Source organism: Nyctibius grandis, chromosome 3, assembly GCF_013368605.1.
Source record: "Nyctibius grandis isolate bNycGra1 chromosome 3, bNycGra1.pri, whole genome shotgun sequence".
Lineage (NCBI taxonomy): Eukaryota > Metazoa > Chordata > Aves > Nyctibiiformes > Nyctibiidae > Nyctibius > Nyctibius grandis.
The window spans coordinates 56,341,689-56,359,857 of NC_090660.1; the positions used below are offsets into that span (position 1 = coordinate 56,341,689).

The 18,169-nt window shown below is 48.4% G+C and overlaps 1 protein-coding gene across 2 annotated transcripts; it reads left to right on the forward strand.

Annotated features, from left to right (window-relative positions):
* The first annotated feature begins 1,154 nt into the window (after nucleotides 1-1,154).
* Nucleotides 1,155-5,835, forward strand: TMEM200C (transmembrane protein 200C). Of its 2 annotated transcripts, none has more exons than XM_068396899.1 (2): nucleotides 1,155-1,253; nucleotides 3,450-5,835. In XM_068396899.1, the coding sequence occupies exon 2, from the start codon at nucleotides 3,493-3,495 to the stop codon at nucleotides 5,140-5,142; it is 1,650 nt and encodes a 549-aa protein (XP_068253000.1). In that variant the 5' UTR covers nucleotides 1,155-1,253; nucleotides 3,450-3,492; the 3' UTR covers nucleotides 5,143-5,835. The 2 variants fall into 2 exon arrangements, with proteins under 2 accessions (XP_068253000.1, XP_068253001.1); XM_068396900.1 differs by lacking the exon at nucleotides 1,155-1,253 and adding an exon at nucleotides 1,860-1,940.
* The last annotated feature ends 12,334 nt before the right edge of the window (nucleotides 5,836-18,169 follow it).

Here is an 18,169-nt window from a genome sequence, read left to right on the forward strand (position 1 = left end):
TAGGAGCAAAACCAAGCCACAGGATGAGTTTTTTCTATTTAATGAGATATCTGCCTGAGTTTTGCCTTTCCAGCTCACAGTGGACCTGTAACAAGACTCGACTAAAGCAATCAGCAGTAATCTCCTCTCATGAATAAGAGCAGCAGTGTGATGGGACACGCTAGATTATGTCTCACTTAGGTGATAGCTTCAATTTAATCAGAGTTTTCACGAAGCAGCTCAGAAGAGAACATCGTTTCCCGATCTCTGCTGAAAATATGAGATCCAGGGTGACACCACTGACGTTATCTCAGCTGCCACTTTCATCCTCTGTTACTTTCTGCATTTTTTCACCTGCTTCTTGGCTTTCTCCCTAGGCACTCCTGTAAACTTCAGGGGAAAAAGACAGAGGTGAGGTGGCTGAGCCAGAACCTGTGAGACATCACTGGTGGAAAGGAGACCAAAGGTCTTCCCGCTTCTCGTTACTGAGCTCCTACATGGGAGACCTGGTGAACCCCGGAAGGAGTAAGGCGGGGTGAGGAGACGAGGAGACAGGACGCCGTGCTGTCCGTGAGAAGACAGCCCCAGAAGGGCCAACGTCGGGGAGGAAGGGAGAAGAAGAAGGGCTGCAGCTCACCCATGCCCAGTCACTTGTCGGATGAGGGGGACAGAAAGGGTCAGCGCAGCACGGCACTGCACACACAACATGGCGGGACAAGGAGAGGCCGGGCGGGGCGGGGCGTCTGAGGGCGGGGCCTCCGAGGGCGTGGGCGGGGGCGTGGCGTGACCGGCGGGGGCGGGGCATGGCGGCGGCGGGCGGGCGCAGGTGCGCAGGTGGCGGGGCGGGGGGACGCCGCCGCGGCCATCCTGCCGCAATTTCCCTGTGTCACGTCTCCCGTCTCCTAGCAACGGCGCCCAGTCCGGCCGGCAGCCGCGGCAGCCGCGCACCGCCCGCACCGGCGGCGGCGGCACAGGCAGCGGCTCCGCCGGGCCGGCGGCGAGGGCTGCCGGGGGGCGGCCCTGCGGCGGGAAGGATGCGGCATGGCGAGGGGGCAGCGCTCCCGTGGAGCTCCCTGAGGCGGCCGCCGGCGGCGGGGCCGAGGGGGCGCCCGGCCCAGCGCCGCCGCCCGCCTGCCCGTGGCTGTGAGAGGCGGTGAGGCGGCGGCGGCGGCGGCGGGGCGGGCGCCGCGCGGGGATGCCCGCTTGGGCCGGAAAGTTTCTTTCCCGCGGCGGCTCGGCCGCTTCCCGCGCGGACTGCTCCCCTGTCCTCCTCGGTAAGTGACCGCCTCCCCCCGCCGCTGCCATCTTGAGCGGCGGATCCGTCCGCCGGCGACCCCCGACCGACGCCCCGGTGGGTACCGGGGCTGCCGCCCGGCGGGGCTTAGCGCCCTGTCCAGACGGCGGGGACCTGCGGGGCCCCCGCCCTGCCCGCGGGGCACCCGGCGAAGCCAGCGGCAACCCTCGGCTGCCGCCCGGGGTCTGCTGCCGGAGCTCCTTTAAAACGGTGCGTGGCAGCCCCTTGTCCGGCGGCCGGAGCCCGGCGAGCCCCGTCTGTGGCGCCCGAGGGGTGGGCAGGGGTTAAACCGGGTCCTGTTGATACTGTTAAAACTGTAAATGGCCTTTACGGAGCGCGGTGGGGAGAAGCGCTTGAGGGCTCGCCTGAGGCGGCGGTGCGCTGGGGTGGGCAGTGAGGTCTTTTGCGGTCAGTTCGTGCGAAACATGGCTCCGGCCCCTGCGGGTCCCGAGTTGTTTCATCGCGTTGCGGTCGCTGGCGATGGCCGGTGGCCCGACGGTGCCCTCCTTCGCGTGCCGGGCTCCGCTCTCGCCATCGCCGAAACGGAGTGCCAGGCGATGCCGAACGGGGGAGGTCGCTCGGAGCTGATGGCCGTCTGTTTTCGCCGTGGTAGAGGAGACGGGCTGCTGGCTAGTGGGGCAGCAGAAAGAATGAGATCGACGGACCGGTAATTAAAGCAAAGCATGCCTCGATAATTACACTTTTGCATCAACAAAAAATGCCTTTTTTTTTATAATAAGTAGTTCAGCGATAGGAAAGAGAATACAAGTCTCTGCTCTTTGTTTTGAGCGTGCAGTACCTCAGAGAGGAGTAATTTAACAATGCCCTCGCTGACAACACCCTTCTTTTCTGGGGAAAATACAAATGGAGTAAATGGAACACAAAATTACAGTCTATGTGGCAAGTCTGGGAGTAGAATAGAAAAGAAATGAGATTTTAAATCTGAACGGTGGAAGGGGAGCAAGTTTTTTTTTTTTAGGTGCTTACTTAATTGCTTTTCAGTGCAATGAATTGAACTTTGTGAATTGTATTGTATTCGGTGCTGTCATGTTTTGCTCCCTCAGAGAAAAAATAATCGGACGCTCAGAAAGAGAAAGGGGGGAGGGGATCTTGCTCCTCGGTAGCATGAAGGAATATCTTCCAAAAAGAATTGCAACAGTGCAGGAATTGCTCCTACATGCTGCGTTTTGTAGCTCAGATCACTGGAACAGAGAGATGACTTTTGGTGGTCCAGTAAAACAAAAGCCATAAATGCTCCGTGTTTAGTCCACTGCCTGTTTCCCTACAAGCTGTTGTTGCCGTTTCCCCAGGTGACTTGCAAGGGTTCACTCCTCCTTTAATAAGCCATCTCTTACCTGCCAGCCACCATCTCCCCTTTCTGGGGACGGGAGGGGGGGATGGGGGGGGTGGGCGGAATTCACCACTGTTACATAATGGTTACCTGGAGCATCGCACATGTTCCCAAACCAGGGATGCCTCTGGACCGCAGGCAGGAGATGAATTTCTGTAATATTGCAGATCAAGTGCAAATGGCTAGGAAGAAACTTTCACAGGGTGCCGCTTTCCAGTGTTCAAATGTTTCCCTTGTGCATTTCACAGTAATTCCTTTCTCACTCATTGAAGAAAGGCAAGTAATATGTTTAACCCTCCCCCCAGTAATGTATAAGTAGTGTAATGAAACAAATGGTATCTATAGATCAAATATACTGCCTTCCTGCTTTTACTTCCCCCCTCCCCTCAAATCCTGCGTGACATCACTGGCCACAGTCAGTGTTCAGTGTAACCCCAGAGCCTGTTAGGGAGTGGGGCTCAGCATCCTCTGAGCTCCAGCGCTTTGCAAGCTCCTTCTGAGACCAGAAAGATCATTTCTTTTGTTTACACCAGCAGATAGCATTCCCTCTGTCATTTACCTGGAGTGTAAAGAAATTAATTAGCTGTTTGGCAAGAGGGTAGTGGGGCACGTGGCTGCTTCGATGCTGTCAGTCTCCCTGTCTCTTTCTCCCAAATGGGAGCTGTGTGGGCAAGGGAGACCGGCCTGTTGGTATCAATCCCCATCCCACTTGTTTAGGGTTTTAATTAGCAGGAGTTTGAATGAGGAACAGCAAACAGACACACAGACACCTCTTGTGCTGCAGGTCTGCCCCTGGTTCTCATCCTCTTCTCCCTTTCACTGCAGGACCTGGAGTGGCCATAGGGCACAGTGCTCTGGGTAGCCAGCCATGATCGCCACTGGAGGCCTCTTGAGGATCTCGGCTAGGAAACAGGACCCCTTGCGACCCCAAAGCCAAGTCCCCAAATGCAAACGCAAGACCAAAAAGAAGCGCAAGAACGACGTGGTGGTGGTGAAAGGCAAGCTCAAGCTGTGCTCCCTCTCAGGGCTCATCGCCCTCTGTGGCATCCTGGTACTGCTGGTGGGCATCGCCTTGGCAGTGGTGGGCTACTGGCCAAAGCCCAGCCAGGTGTACAGAGAAGGCAGCTTCAGCAGGGGCCGGCACCTGGCACCGCAGGGTGGCACCCCCAAGAACCATTCCCGGAACCAGGAAGGGGCACAAGCAGGGATCCATCCAGAGTCACCCCCCAGAGCCAACACCTCCACCACTGCTACCACCCGGGGGTCCCCGCAGTCCCCCACGACTTCCTCGTCCCCCCAGGCCTCAGTGGGTTTCCTTTTCCGTCTTTTCTCAAGCTACTTGCATTCAGACAAGCTGAAGGTGCTGGGCCCCCTCATCATGGGTATCGGCATCTTCCTCTTCATCTGCGCCAATGCAGTATTGCACGAGAACCGCGACAAGAAGACCAAGATCATCAACCTGCGTGACCTCTACTCTACCGTCATCGATGCCCACAGCCTGCGGGCCAAGGATGGAGGCACCCCAGCCTCAGCCCCTCTCAACGGCTTTGTCAACTACGTGCAGTCCCGGGGCCTGGACCTAAAGCCTGGCGGTGAAGGCCTGGGTGCTGCAGCCATGCTGGCCAAGAGCTCCTGGCCACCAGGACTGGGTGTCTCCCTTTCCCCACCGGACCTGGCGTCCTCGCCACGGCGTTCTTCCTTCTGCACCCCACCGCAGCCGCCCAGCCTGGCCGAGGCTGTGTACAGCATCTACCGGGAGCGTGCCGCCCTTGCTGGCCACACCATCACCAGCCCACCCTGCAGCCCCTCAGAGAGCTGGGGTCGGCACAGCACAGCCAGCTCCATCGTCGGCTCTTCGCTGAGCACTTTCACCCTCCTGCCTTTGGGGCCGAGTGGCGGAGGGGGAGGCTGGCGGAGGCCCCCTGGGGAGCGGGGAGCCCGGGAGATCCCATGGGGGGAGTTTGAACTGAGCCTGACCGACCTCAGCAGCAGCCACGTAGAGGGAGGCTGTGGGACGAGGAGGCACAAGCTGGTTCTCAGGCGGCAGAGCACCAGCTGCTTGCCCGATGCCAGGCGTCCCCTTTTCCCTGAGTCACCTCAGTCCCGAGCTGTCAGTGGGGGCCTGGACTCCAGCCTCTTGGTAAAGGCATCTTCTAGCTACTCCAGATCTCTGGATCTGGGGGGGTCACCCCCCTCTACCCCTCCTGCCATCACCAGGATGGACTCCCAGAGCTCCCAGTCTGAGCCTTCCAGCAGCAATAAGGGCTACAGCCACCTGGAGGAGGCAGGCACCTCCTTGGAGTCAGTTGCCAACACCCCAGCCAGTAAAATCCAGGACTGTGAGGAGGAACTAGCTGAGAAGATGGACCCCCTCAAGGCTACCAGCAGAGAACAAACAGGGGAGCAATCCCAGCAAACTCAAAGACAGTACACAAATAAAGAGAAACTCTTTATGATTTCTAGGTCGCACGCTGCGTTAGGACTGGAGGACGGGGAACTGGAGAGTACTGGCATCTAAACAAAACCGAGAAGGCATGAGGACGCCTTGCAACCCTCCACACCTTCCCCCCTTCTCCACCTCCTTGTCGACTTAGGAAACTGATCAATATCCAAAGAGCTGCAGTATGTTACCCTTGAAAATTGAATTCAGTAAATTCTGTAGATGACTTCAGGAAGAAAAAGAAAATCCTTTCTGTCTGATAGTGATTGTATGTTCCATGCAAGCCAAATTGTATTAAATGTCCACAGTCCAGTAAGTTCTTTGGATCAGTTTAATACAATTTCAGACAGTATAACTGTGCACTTTACTGTTTTGATTTCCAAGTGCCCCTTCTTCTCCTCTGATTTCTTTCTTGCTGATTTGCCACTAACTGCTTGAAAACCGCAGGCACCTTTTTAAGCTCAAGAGCAACGTGGTCTTCAGATCAAGAAAGCCGAGCTCTCTCTTTGTTTTGGTTCAATCACTAAAAAGTTTGCAAGGCCTTAAGGATGACATACCTTGACAAAGAAGGAGTTTGTTTAAATTCTGGGAAAAATGACAATTTAGAAGAGACTGGAGCAGAACAGAGCTCTGATGATTTAGTTAAAACCATTACATTCCTGAGTCCAAAATACCTACTACTACGTGATACTTTATTAAGTATTATTATACGTGTATTGACTAATAGCATTAAAAGATTTTTTTTTTTTAATAAAACATTTACAAACAAAACTGCCACACAAAAGAAGTCCTTTATTTCGGTAAGTAATTACAGATATCAGAAACTTTTTGGTTTTATTCTGTGAAAGATGAGATGCTATGAGGCCAAAGGTTTGCTTATGCTTTTAAGTGGGTAATTAATCATTTAGGAGTAATTTAAAAATAAATATTGGTTCAATCTCTGAGAAACCACACTTTAATTCAATCAGCAGATTCTGTCTCCATTTCTAACAGTGCTCTGTGGCAGCTGAAGAAATGTGAGATTTTGGCATGCTAAGGAAAAAAAATGTTTAAAGGTTTGGCTTTCTATTAAAATCAGATTTTTTGTGAGTAACACATTAATCTTGAACTGCAGCATATTCTTTCTGGATTTTTCACTTCCCTTATAACTGTTGTATTGTCCCTTTCTGCTGTTACAGGTCCTATTCATGAATGCATGTGCATAAGCTTAATTTTAAAGCATAATGATAGCCCTGTCAATCTTCTAGCAGCTGGGCCTCTTGAAGTCAGCAGAGGTTTCTTGCTGACTTCGGCATGGTGAGGATTTCTTCTTGTGTGAGAAAAGGATCAGGTTTCCTGAAGGCTGGAGAATGCCTTGTCTGTAGGCAGATTTTTTGTAAATTGATGAGCTGTTTCATTTTCATAGCTGCAGCACGGCAGGCACTCTTCTATTTTGCCGAAACAGCTTTATGTGCTCAGAAGATTTTGTCAATACTTCAGATTTTAAATATGGATGTGGCATTTCACTACTACGGGAAGAGAAATAGACATTAAACAAATACAATGTGTAGGCAGGCAAGAGTCTTTCTGTTGCAATTAGAATTTTTCTTATGGTTTCATGTTTTAAAATGCTTAGTTACATATTTAACTACTTCTTATATTACAATACATTGCAAAATTGAATATAACTATCACTATATGCAATTGCATTTAGTAGTCCAGTAAGATCCTTTATTAAATAAGGCTAATTTAAAGGAAAATAGGAGGAAAAAAAAGAACAATTTGCCATGTCAGAGTCCTGAAACTGGATAAGCAGAAAGTCCTTGTTCTCTCAAGCAACGGAGACATCCAGGTGGCAATATCTTTCCTCTTGTCACTGGCAACCAGTAAATTGACAATACGAACATCCGTGTGACATCTTTTGCTATCAAACTGCTAGCACACCGCTGGCAAAAATACATTGTAAAACTGCCTGGACTGGCGTGAGCTGGATTAGGCGCCTCATGAAGTGGCGAGCAGGCAGCTCGGCTGGCGCTGGTGTTTGCATGGGTCTTTCCTTTCAGTTCCCTATAGGCGCTACCCCTGCGCTTCTGCTCCTTCTCCTGTGACTTCCAGCAAGACCTATGAGACGTATCTGAGCAGCGTTACCTGGTGCTGGCAGAGATGCTAGTTATTGACACAGGTGAAGAGACCCTGTTATTTTCCACGTGAAAACCCTTCACGGAGGTGCAAGGGTAGAGGAAAGTCATGGGTGCTACTTACTGAGGCATGGAGTCCTCATAAAGGTGTGGCAGGGGTTTATTTTATTCTGACAGGGGGAAACAAATGCTTTTTAAAATATTCTTAGTAAATATTTCTTTAGTCCTCTGAATCTACAGTGTGCACTGAAAAAAAAAAAAACTTCAAAAAAGCCTCTGGGTACACCTTAGATTGATTTTAAAATAAAGCAGCCCAGTAATTCTGATGATTAATTTACTGCAAAGCTTTCTGAGTAACAAAATTACAACAGAGTTTGGGTTTAATAAGTAAAATTATAGCTGGTTCCTGTGTTGCCAAAAAAGGTGTGATATATGAACTTTCATTAGTCAAGCTGGATTTTTTGTAACAGCAGCTAGAAGTGGTTTGTAACATATAGATTAAGCAGAGAAAGCTGCCTCTGTTTGCAAGTTATCAAACGATCTCTCATTATTTTTGCAATTTTATTAATTAAAACTCTTGAACAGTTTATGCTGTGGGGGAGTTGGAGTCAGAAACTTTTTTTGTTTAAAATTCAAGATGGGCAAGTTAGTTTAACACACCAGTGTCAGAAAACGGCTGAGAAATTCAACCCCCGTGCGCTCGCCGTGACTGCTGTTACTACCCTCAGCCTTGGAGGGAAACGCAGTGGCTGGTGAGGAGCTGAGCCTTTCCTGGTGATACCAGTTAAGTGATGGGAGCGCTGGAAAAGTTTGTGCGTTGACCTGTTCTTGAGTCTCTCCCAGCTGGCTCTGATGGCTTCTCAGCACTGCCAGGCTGCCTCTTGGCTATCGTTTGAGTATCCTGTCACAGGCTTCTGCATTTTTCCCCAGTCTAGTCTCTTCCTTTTAACCCCTGTCTCCAGTGTCCTGCCACCAAGTGCTTCCTCCACAGTCCCTGTCAAGAGACGAGAAGCTGCCTCTACTTACCAGTATCCGCCTGCCTGCGTGTTGCGGAAAGAGGTGTGCTCCCACACAAAATATTTATTAAGAAGGAATCGTTAGTCCCCCTATTTAAAAGGTGATATCCCTGAAGATCACAGAATCACAGAATCACAGAATGTTAGGGATTGGAAGGGACCTCGAAAGATCATCTAGTCCAATCCCCCTGCCGGGGCAGGATTGCCTAGACCATATCACACAGGAACGCGTCCAGGCGGGTTTTGAATGTCTCCAGAGAAGGAGACTCCACAACCTCTCTGGGCAGCCTGTTCCAGTGTTCAGTCACCCTTACAGTAAAGAAGTTTTTCCTCAAATTTAAGTGGAACCTCCTGTGCTCCAGCTTGCACCCATTGCCCCTTGTCCTGTCAAGGGATGTCACTGAGAAGAGCCTGGCTCCATCCTCTTGACACTTGCCCTTTACATATTTATAAACATTAATGAGGTCACCCCTCAGTCTCCTCTAAGCTAAAGAGACCCAGCTCCCTCAGCCTCTCCTCATAAGGGAGATGTTCCACTCCCTTAATCATCTTCGTGGCTCTGCGCTGGACTCTCTCTAGCAGTTCCCTGTCCTTCTTGAACTGAGGGGCCCAGAACTGGACACAATACTCCAGATGCGGCCTCACCAGGGCAGAGTAGAGGGGGAGGAGAACCTCTCTCGATCTGCTGACCACACCCCTTCTAATACACCCCAGGATGCCATTGGCCTTCCTGGCCACAAGGGCACACTGCTGGCTCATAGTCATCCTGCTGTCCACTAGGACCCCCAGGTCCCTTTCTCCTACGCTGGTCTCCAACAGCTCTGTCCCCAACTTGTACTGGTACATGGGGTTGTTCTTGCCCAGATGCAGGACTCTACACTTGCCCTTGTTATATTTCATTAAATTTCTCCCCGCCCAACTCTCCAGCCTGTCCAGGTCTCTCTGAATGGCTGCGCAGCCTTCCGGCATCTCAGCCACTCCTCCCAGTTTTGTGTCATCAGCGAACTTGCTGACAGCACACTCTAATCCCTCATCCAAGTCATTAATGAATATATTGAATAGAACTGGTCCCAGAACCGACCCTTGCGGAACTCCGCTAGACACAGACCTCCAACTGGACTCTGTCCCGCTGACCACTACTCTCTGGCTTCTTTCCTTCAGCCAGTTTACAATCCACCTCACTACCCTATCATCCAGACCACACTTCCCCAGTTTAGCTGCGAGGATGCTGTGGGAGACCGTGTCAAACGCTTTACTGAAATCGAGATAGACCACATCCACAGCTTTACCATCATCTATCCACCGGGTAACATCCTCATAAAAGGCTATCAAGTTGGTTGAGCAAGACTTCCCCTTGGTGAAGCCATGCTGAGTGCCCCTAATGATCCCCCTATCCTTGATGTGCCTAGAGACAGCACCAAGGACAAGTTGCTCCATCACCTTTCCGGGGATGGAGGTGAGGCTGACCGGTCTATAGTTACCCGGGTCCTCCTTCCTGCCCTTTTTGAAGACTGGAGTGACATTCGCTTTCCTCCAGTCCTCAGGCACCTCTCCCGTTGCCCACGACTTAGCAAAGATGATGGAGAGTGGCCTAGCAATGACTTCCGCCAGCTCCCTCAGCACTCGTGGGTGCATCCCATCAGGGCCCATGGATTTATGGATGTCCAGGTTGCTTAATTGGTCCCTGACCCAGCCCTCATCTACCAAGACAGATTCCTCCTCTATCCTGACTTCTTCTGAGGCCGCAGGGGTCCAGGGCTCCTCAGGACAGCCTCCAACAGTATAGACAGAGGCAAAGAAGGCATTCAGTAACTCCGCCTTCTTTTTATCCTCTGTCTCCAGGACCCCCACCTCATTCATCAGTGGGCCTACATTGCCTCTAGTGTGGGTTTTAGCTGCAATGTATTTGAAGAAGCCCTTTCTGTTGTCCTTGACCTCTCTTGCCAGGTTTAATTCCAAGGAGGCCTTAGCTTTCCTAGTTGCCTCCCTACATCCTCTGACAACAGACTTATATTCCTCCCAAGTGGCCAGCCCCTCCTTCCACGATCTGTACACCTTCTTCTTCCACTTGAGTTTGCCCAGCAGTTCCCTGTTCAACCATGCAGGTCTCTTGGTCCCCTTCCTTGACTTCCTACCTGCTGGGATGCTCTGATCTTGAGCTCGGAAGAAGCAGTCCTTGAACGCTAACCAACTATCTTGGGCCCCCTTACCTTCTAGTATCCTGTCCCATGGGATTTCCCCTAGCAATTGCTTGAAAAGGCCAAAGTTGGCCCTCCTGAAGTTCAGGGTTGTGATTCTGCTAGCTATTCTGTTCCTGCCACATGAGATCCTGAACTCTACCATCTCATGGTCGCTACAACCAAGGCTGCCCTCAACCTTCACCTCTTCAACCAGACCCTCCTTGTTAGTGAGGATAAGATCCAGCAGCGCTCCTCTCCTAGTTGGCTCATCCACCATTTGCATCAGAAAGTTATCATCAATGCACTGGAGGAACCTCCTGGACTGAGGATGGCTGGCTGAGTAGGCCTCCCAGCAAATATCAGGGTAGTTGAAATCCCCCACAACAACCAGGCCCTGTAATTGCGAGACTGCTCTCAGCTGCCTGTAGAAGGCCTCATCACCCTCCTCATCCTGATCCGGTGGCCTGTAATAGACACCCACAACAGTATCACCCCTGCCAGCCTGCCCCTTAATTCGCACCCACAAACTCTCAACTCGCTCCTGATCCGCCTCTGGACAGAACTCAATACATTCTAGCTGCTCACTCACATAAAGAGCAACTCCACCACCTCTCCTTAGCGGCCTGTCTTTCCTGAACAGGACATAGCCATCCATGACCACATTCCAGTCATGCGAGGCGTCCCACCATGTCTCTGTAATTGCCACTAGATCATAGCCCCCCGACCGAACACGGATTTCTAACTCCTCCTGCTTATTCCCCATGCTGCGTGCATTGGTGTACAGGCATTTCAGGGAGCGAGCTGGGCACAGCGGTTTCATCCCAGATTCACCCCCTGACTTCACCCCAGGGGGATGGGGGGCCTCCTGGTCTACCTCAACACTAGAGCATTGCCCCAGTGGTGCTAGCCCAGCTACCACCCCATCCCCCTTCGAATCTAGATCTGTTAAGCTAGAACACCTAGGCATAAATTTTTGCTGTGGAAAAATCAGATTTTGGTCCAGAAACGTGTGGTTTGATTTGTTTTGGTTTTTAGCATAGAAGTGGTGTTATGATATTTATATAAAATTTCCAGAGGAAAAGTTAATTTCTGCCTAAACCCTCAGAATACTCCCATCACTAGGTAGAAGGCTGAGTCTGTTCATTATGAGTATAGATGCTGCTTGGACCAGCCTGAGGACATAGGCAAATGCCCTAATTGTACTTCAGTCATGCTGCTGTTTATTACAAAATCCTCGGGGCTCTGGAGAAGCTGCTGAATGATCGTCCTGTAACCCAGTTCTGGCTCAGCTTTCACTGGCTAGCAAAGTATTTAAAATCCTTGCATTAACCTGGCTCATTTGGCTGAACTGATTTACCAAACTCCCCAACTGTTGACATATCAGCTGATCTGCTACAAAAGACTATAGCCCAGAGTTATTACCCTGTATTGTTTAGATACAGGGTATCTGTATATCTATTTTTAACAGTCTTTTCAAGGGCTGATGCTGTCCAACAGTAATAGTGCACGTACCAACATTGAATGAGGTAACTCTTAACACAGTTGTAAGCGTGCAGTCTGAGACAGAGTATGGATTTCTGTAACAGCCAAAACGGTTTACACAGAATTAGCAACAATGACTTCAATTAAACAATAATTTTTATTAAAAGTAATGGAGATGGCACAATGATAAAGCTTATTGGATTTCAGTAGGAGGAATAGCCTTTGGTAACACTTAACAGTTTTACTTTCTAAACAAGAATATGTTCATGTGGATGCAATTAAACAGGACTGTATTTATAGTGAGAAATGAAAATTACAAATAACTTAAGTAGATCATCAATTAATGCTTTGCATCATTAGCATATTTCAGTCCCTCAAATTTCTCTCTGCATGTGAAAAGAGAGAAAGGGCGGGAGAAAGAAAGCGGCAACCAACCTCTGGCCATAACCGAGCCAGAGATCAGACCTCGCTACACAAAAGCCATGCAAAATATGAGTGCTCAGTGGCAGCTGACGATTAAAATCGTAATAATCAATAAGAGTATAGATGTTTTTGGCCTTTTTTTCTTCTAGAGCAAATACATCAAATTTCCCTCAGAAAAAAAATGCTTTCTCTATCACCTCACAATATTTACTGAAATACCTGAATATATTGAGACTAATCCTGATTTGGTTTTTTTTTTTTATTTTCTGTGAACTGTAAAAGATAAGACGTCGCAATACCCACCATCACATAAGACGGTGCAATACCATCACATAACTAGGATTGCTGTTTGTTCATCACTGCTTGTAAGATTTGGCACACTGCTGATACATCCTCCCTGACCTGTCTGGGAGCTGGCCGAGGCCACGCCACACAGCCGTAAACTAAATCAGCCATTTGTAAAGGATCAGGACTTCATAACATGACCATGAGGTCTGGTAAGGAGCTGGTAACGACTTTGCAAACGGAGGTGGCTTGGTACAGGGTGCAACGCAGCTCCCTTCACACCTCGGAGCAGCCCAGAAGCATGTGGTAGGGTCTCATGAAAAACTACCTGCAAAGGCCTGGCGAACTAACATTTCTGAGGTCTGCCACACAAAAGTCACACCAGAGGCAGCTCCATCAGGATAAATACCTGATGAGCTAATGTGATACTTCTGCAACACCATAAAATAACCTTTCTCCCTCATTCCTGAAGCAGACTTTAGGTCTCTCTGAGGGGTGTAGCATTTTTTTACTTCAGTGACTTTACAATCAAATTTCATTTTTGAAGAAATGCAGTTTGGCCTCAGAGCCTAATAGAACCTATTATTTCAAATGCTTAGAGAGTCGCTATTAAAATAGCATCAGATGACCTCACAGTCCTTAATGTATTTCTCGCTAATATGCCTTGGGTACAGAATGTGACTCTTCCGCTGTAAAAACAAGGCACAGAAACACAGCCACAGACGATATGTGCAAAGACCAGATTTATTTTTAAAAGGGAGAAGAATATAGGCACCAGTATGCAGTGAAGACAGCACACAAGTATCTGCCTCTAAGTGATGTTTCCAAACCATGCAAATAGCCTACTTGCTTGTCCTCCAACAGGAGATCCATCCCTCATCTTTCACAGAGCCTCTTCTGCATGTGAAACACTGAAGTGCTAATCTATTTCACTATCTTTCAGACTCATCGCACACAATATTACAGGAAATAAGACTTTCTGAAGACCTCCCTGTGGAATATTTAAGGGAGGGATCTAAGCGATACTGGACAGCTGATGCCGTTCTGTTTCAAATGAGGAACTAAAATGGGAACAGGTAAAGTCTGACACTGCTTATTAGTTTACTGTGGTAACACAGCAGAAGGTGATGATAGTAGCAGCTCTTGGGGTTTTGAAAACTTAAATCTGTCTGCTGGCACTGCTAACACTACAGGCTGCCTTGGTACTTGAAAATGTAGCAGGACAGTTCTCATCGTTGTGTCTGCCTTTGCAACGTGTACAGCGTCTGGAGCAGCAGCACTGAAACAAAGACAGGCGCTAAGGCTGAGTCTCTCACCACCTGATTAGAGACTAGTACTAAGAAGAAGTGGAAGTAAGTTGTCTATTTCAGATCCTTAAAGTAGGGGTTTTGTGCATCGTCACCTTAATGAAGCAATTGCACTTTTTAAGGAACTGTTTGGGACTAACATGCAGGAAAGGTGAGGACACCTTCCTAGCAATGTTCTTTGAAAGGAGCTACTGCCTCTCCTCTGGCACACGGCAGGGAAACCTGAATAAAAGCTGTAGCACAGTTCTGGGATCAGTGAGCTCCTGGTGCTGCAGCAGTGCTATGTCTTGGTAGCCCTCTGGCTGGTCCATGCTTGTCACTGACATCTGGGAAGAGAGGGAAAGCGGCACATGATGAACTATGGAAGGTCAGCATCTTCTAGCCATCACCAGTTTGTGAGTCAGCTGCCAGCACGGCACCTAATGAGCCCCAGGAGTTACCCAAAGAGCAAAAGAAGCCAACAAGATCGCAGGTTGCATCATTGCTGGTGTCACCAAGAAGGCACTATTGAAGATCGCAGGCAAAGGAAAGCAACAAACCATCAAAGTTTCTATTGCACTCACCCTTGCAGTTTTGGGTTGTCAAATGTGGACAACGAGGAACCACAAAATATTGCAGTTGCATCAGCAGCCGTTAGCAGCACTCAGCTGTTCCCATCTATAGCTGGCACTGACTTTGCTGTAACTCATCATAGCCTCCATAAGAGCTCTGTGCAGCTCTGCTAGCATCATCCTAGCTAAACAGAGGCAGGGAAATAAAAGGCTTTACTTCCCTCGAAGGGAAGAATCTAGTGCAATGGCTAAAATAAGCCGCCACCTCACTCCCTTCCCATGCATCTGTCCTCTCCCTGAGAACCTGGACCACCCCAGGGGCGTTTCCTCCTGGCTTGGCACACACATCTGTCCTACATAGCTGCCTCTGCCTGGTGAATCCAGGGGAGCTGAGGGCCCTGAAGTCAAGGGAAGCCGACACATTCAAAGTAATTACATTTGTAAAGCAATATTAAGATAATGTTTACAATATCTTTCATTTCACCAGCAAATTAGTCCAGTCCTCTGCTCAAATAAACATTTTATACCGCCTAGTGATTCACCAGCAGGTTGAATTAAATCTCATATAGGCAACGGATTTTTCGACAGCAAGGTTTTCCGGCAAGTCTTATTAGGCATTTATCCAAAATGTTCTGTAGAATATCTTGTTTTATTTTACAGTTGTAGATAAATCTCACTGGCAATTTAGGCAAATATACTTTAGGTAACTCTGCTGCCATAAAAAGGATAGAACTATGTTTTTCATCAAAACTGATAAAGAAAGTGAACACGAGCATTTTGTTTAATCCCAGCCTAGAGAAATGGTTGTGTGGGAGACAAGAATCTGATTTGGATCAAGAATACTTAGAACTGCCATTTTACAATTCAGTCTCCTACTGAGCTAGAAATTTTCACCCCACCAGAGTTCAGAAATTCCCAGATACTTAGGCAGATTCAAGATGTCAAAACATTAGAAAATTAAGGCATAAATTATGCAAATTATTTTAAAGTGAGTTGTAGATTCCTCCAAGCATTTGGAATGCTGCTAATTTGCAGGGGGAAAAAAAAAGATTAGCCCTAAGTATGTTTAGACAGTCCTAAAACATTTCTTCTTTAACACAAAAATAGAATATACGCAGCAATGTGGGGGATGGAGAAGTTTTTTGTCAGCAGGAGCTTCAAGTGGCCTGGGTGGCATCAGTAAGTAATATACCTGTTTCAAACACATGCTGATAAGTGTTCCATACCATGATGCTGGATTGCATAATCTTTTTTGCTTTCCTTCCTACCACATGAGATGACAGATTATTTGTATTACATATACATAGTAAATGGGAGCAGTATGCAGCCTTCTCTTTAAAAGTCTGTGTTTGATTAACATAGAGAGTAGTTAGTCTTCATGACTCTGAAATAGCAACCAATGCACTGGGTTTACTATCTTAAAATATAAAAGTGTTAGCAAGTCTTGTTCTGCCAAGAAGAGTCCTGAGAATTGCTCTATTTCTCCTCTGTCAAGGGCTACAACTTGATCAGCTTTTGTTTGAATGAATAATTATGTTACAGTACAGAGTGTAAGCAATTGTGTTACACGTGCTCGAATCTGCATACTGCAGCAACACGGCATATACAAATCATCGTGTTTATGTACAACTAAAATACATTTACTTCTACATAGCCTGAAGAACCAAGCCAAATGCTGAAAACCTAAATTCTGGTGCAACACATGGAGTAACATATGCACTCAGGGTAAAACAGGTGTCCTAGATGGAGAAGGTAACAAGGAAAGAGTTGATCTCATCACAGCAGTGATTTAAAGGCATAAGCATGGTAATCAGAGCTGTCTGAAATGGGAGGCTAGACTGAACCTGCCACAAGTTGCCAAAAAAAAAAAAGGAAAAAAAGAAGAAGAGAACCCAAGTGGTAACTAAAGGCAATTCCAAGGAGCCCACACACAGCCTGTGAAGGCAGTGGCACCTCAAAAGGAGAGAGAGGAGCTCTCCCCACCGGAGTCATGCAGTATGTCAGACACATGGGAAAGGGCCCAAGTTATGGCAGGAGTGATTCCCATGAAGAGATCCTTAGTGCTAAGTCACTGCTTTCAAGCCCCATGCCACTGTGGCTGGTGTGTCCTTGTGTCCTGAGTGGGCATTGCCCCTCCAGAGACTGGTGGAGCATTTCCTACAATTGCAGGCTTCAGCACAGAGACTGCAGTGAGGAGTGGGGATACTGGAGGCACCAGCCTCAGCATCGCTCAAGCTCACCCTGCAGAGGAGCCCAGCACACTCAGGAATGGGAACGTGGCAGAACCATTTCCTCCCTCTCCACCATTTCCTCCTTCTCCACCCCCATTACACACACCGCATTAGTACCCGCTGTTAGGTTTACATGTCCAAGGTTGGAGCCAGTCCGAGAGCACAGCCCACGACACCAAATCCTGAGTTTTGCTGCTGCTTCTCTGTGTCATCTGCATAAATTGAAGACTACAGGGAGAACTTGCGCCCTTTCTGTCTGATCTTACACCATCCTTTGTAGATGCTGGTTGTTTAAGTGCTGCTCTGCAAGGTCCTGATGGGCTTACTGGTACATTTGCTGCAATCCCATTTTGCGCTGGCTTCGCTTTCCATTTGCAGTAAATCAGCAGTACACTTGCTCAGTTATTCTGAGTAGGATTACAGCAGCTCAGAGACTTTGTGATGGCTCAGTACCCCCGTTGCAACATGGCTTACAAGCAGCAGACCAAAAGCAGCTGAAATGAGCTAGCCCAGAGCCTCTACCAGCTCAAAGGGGTGATATTGGGCATCCTGCCCTGCAGCAACAGGCTGAGTCACAAAAGCATCCTAGGGATAAAGGGAATGTGGTGCAGCAAGCACTGTCCTTGCTGCAGGGTGTTCACTACCCAGAAAAAGCGACCAAAGGGGTACAGGCTGGGAAATGCAGTCAGGTACAGAGCGTCATAGAAGAAGCAGAAGTGTGGGACCCCTTGCCAAGCTAGATAAATGGAGTGGAGGGAGAATAAAACAGGAGTAGCATAGAAAATAAACAGCAATGAGAAAAGGCAGCATTAAAGGAAGGTCTAGTGATGGGGTAATGAAGAAACTTTGCAGATTCTACAAAGATGTGCTCCTGACAATGGGAAAAGGAGATGTACTTTCGGTTTTTGAAAGTGGGGGAAGCAGATTTAAGTACATAAGTATATCTCCTGGTTATAAAGGAGCTAGGGAGACCTGTTTTTAAGCACCGCCTTCACATGCGCTACTACCTGCTTTCTAGGCACAAAAACATTGGTCAGTGTCCTGGTTTTGTGGGGGTAAAATTTATAGAATCAATTTTCTGTTACATTTTTTTCGATTTGTGGCCAGCTGTGGTATAGTGATCAAGGCCATTAGCAGTGAAAGCCAGGGCAGCTGACCCAGGCTGGCCCACAGGTGTATTCTATAACATTAACATCAGGTTCACTATAAATGGGAAAGCTTGGGGGGGATGAGGGGTTCTTTGCTCTGCTCTCTTCTCCCCTCTTTGCAATGGCTGTGATCCCTGGAGGGACTTGCCACCATTCTATGGGTCAAGTATAACTTTATGTCTTTTGTATTAGTATTTATATTGGTTTTCTTATTTTATTAAATCTGTTTAAATTTCAACCCATGAGTCTCCCTCCTTTTTCCAATTCCCTTTCTCAGCTGAGGAGGGGTCTTCGGTGACAGAACAACTGGTCATTGTTTAGCCCTGGGTGCGGGCTAAAAGAAGAACAGTCAGTTAAGCAATGGC

What these genes read in the sequence shown, in the direction of transcription:
- TMEM200C (XM_068396899.1), top strand. Translation starts at nt 3,493, where the DNA reads ATGATCGCCACTGGAGGCCTCTTGAGGATCTCGGCTAGGAAACAGGAC.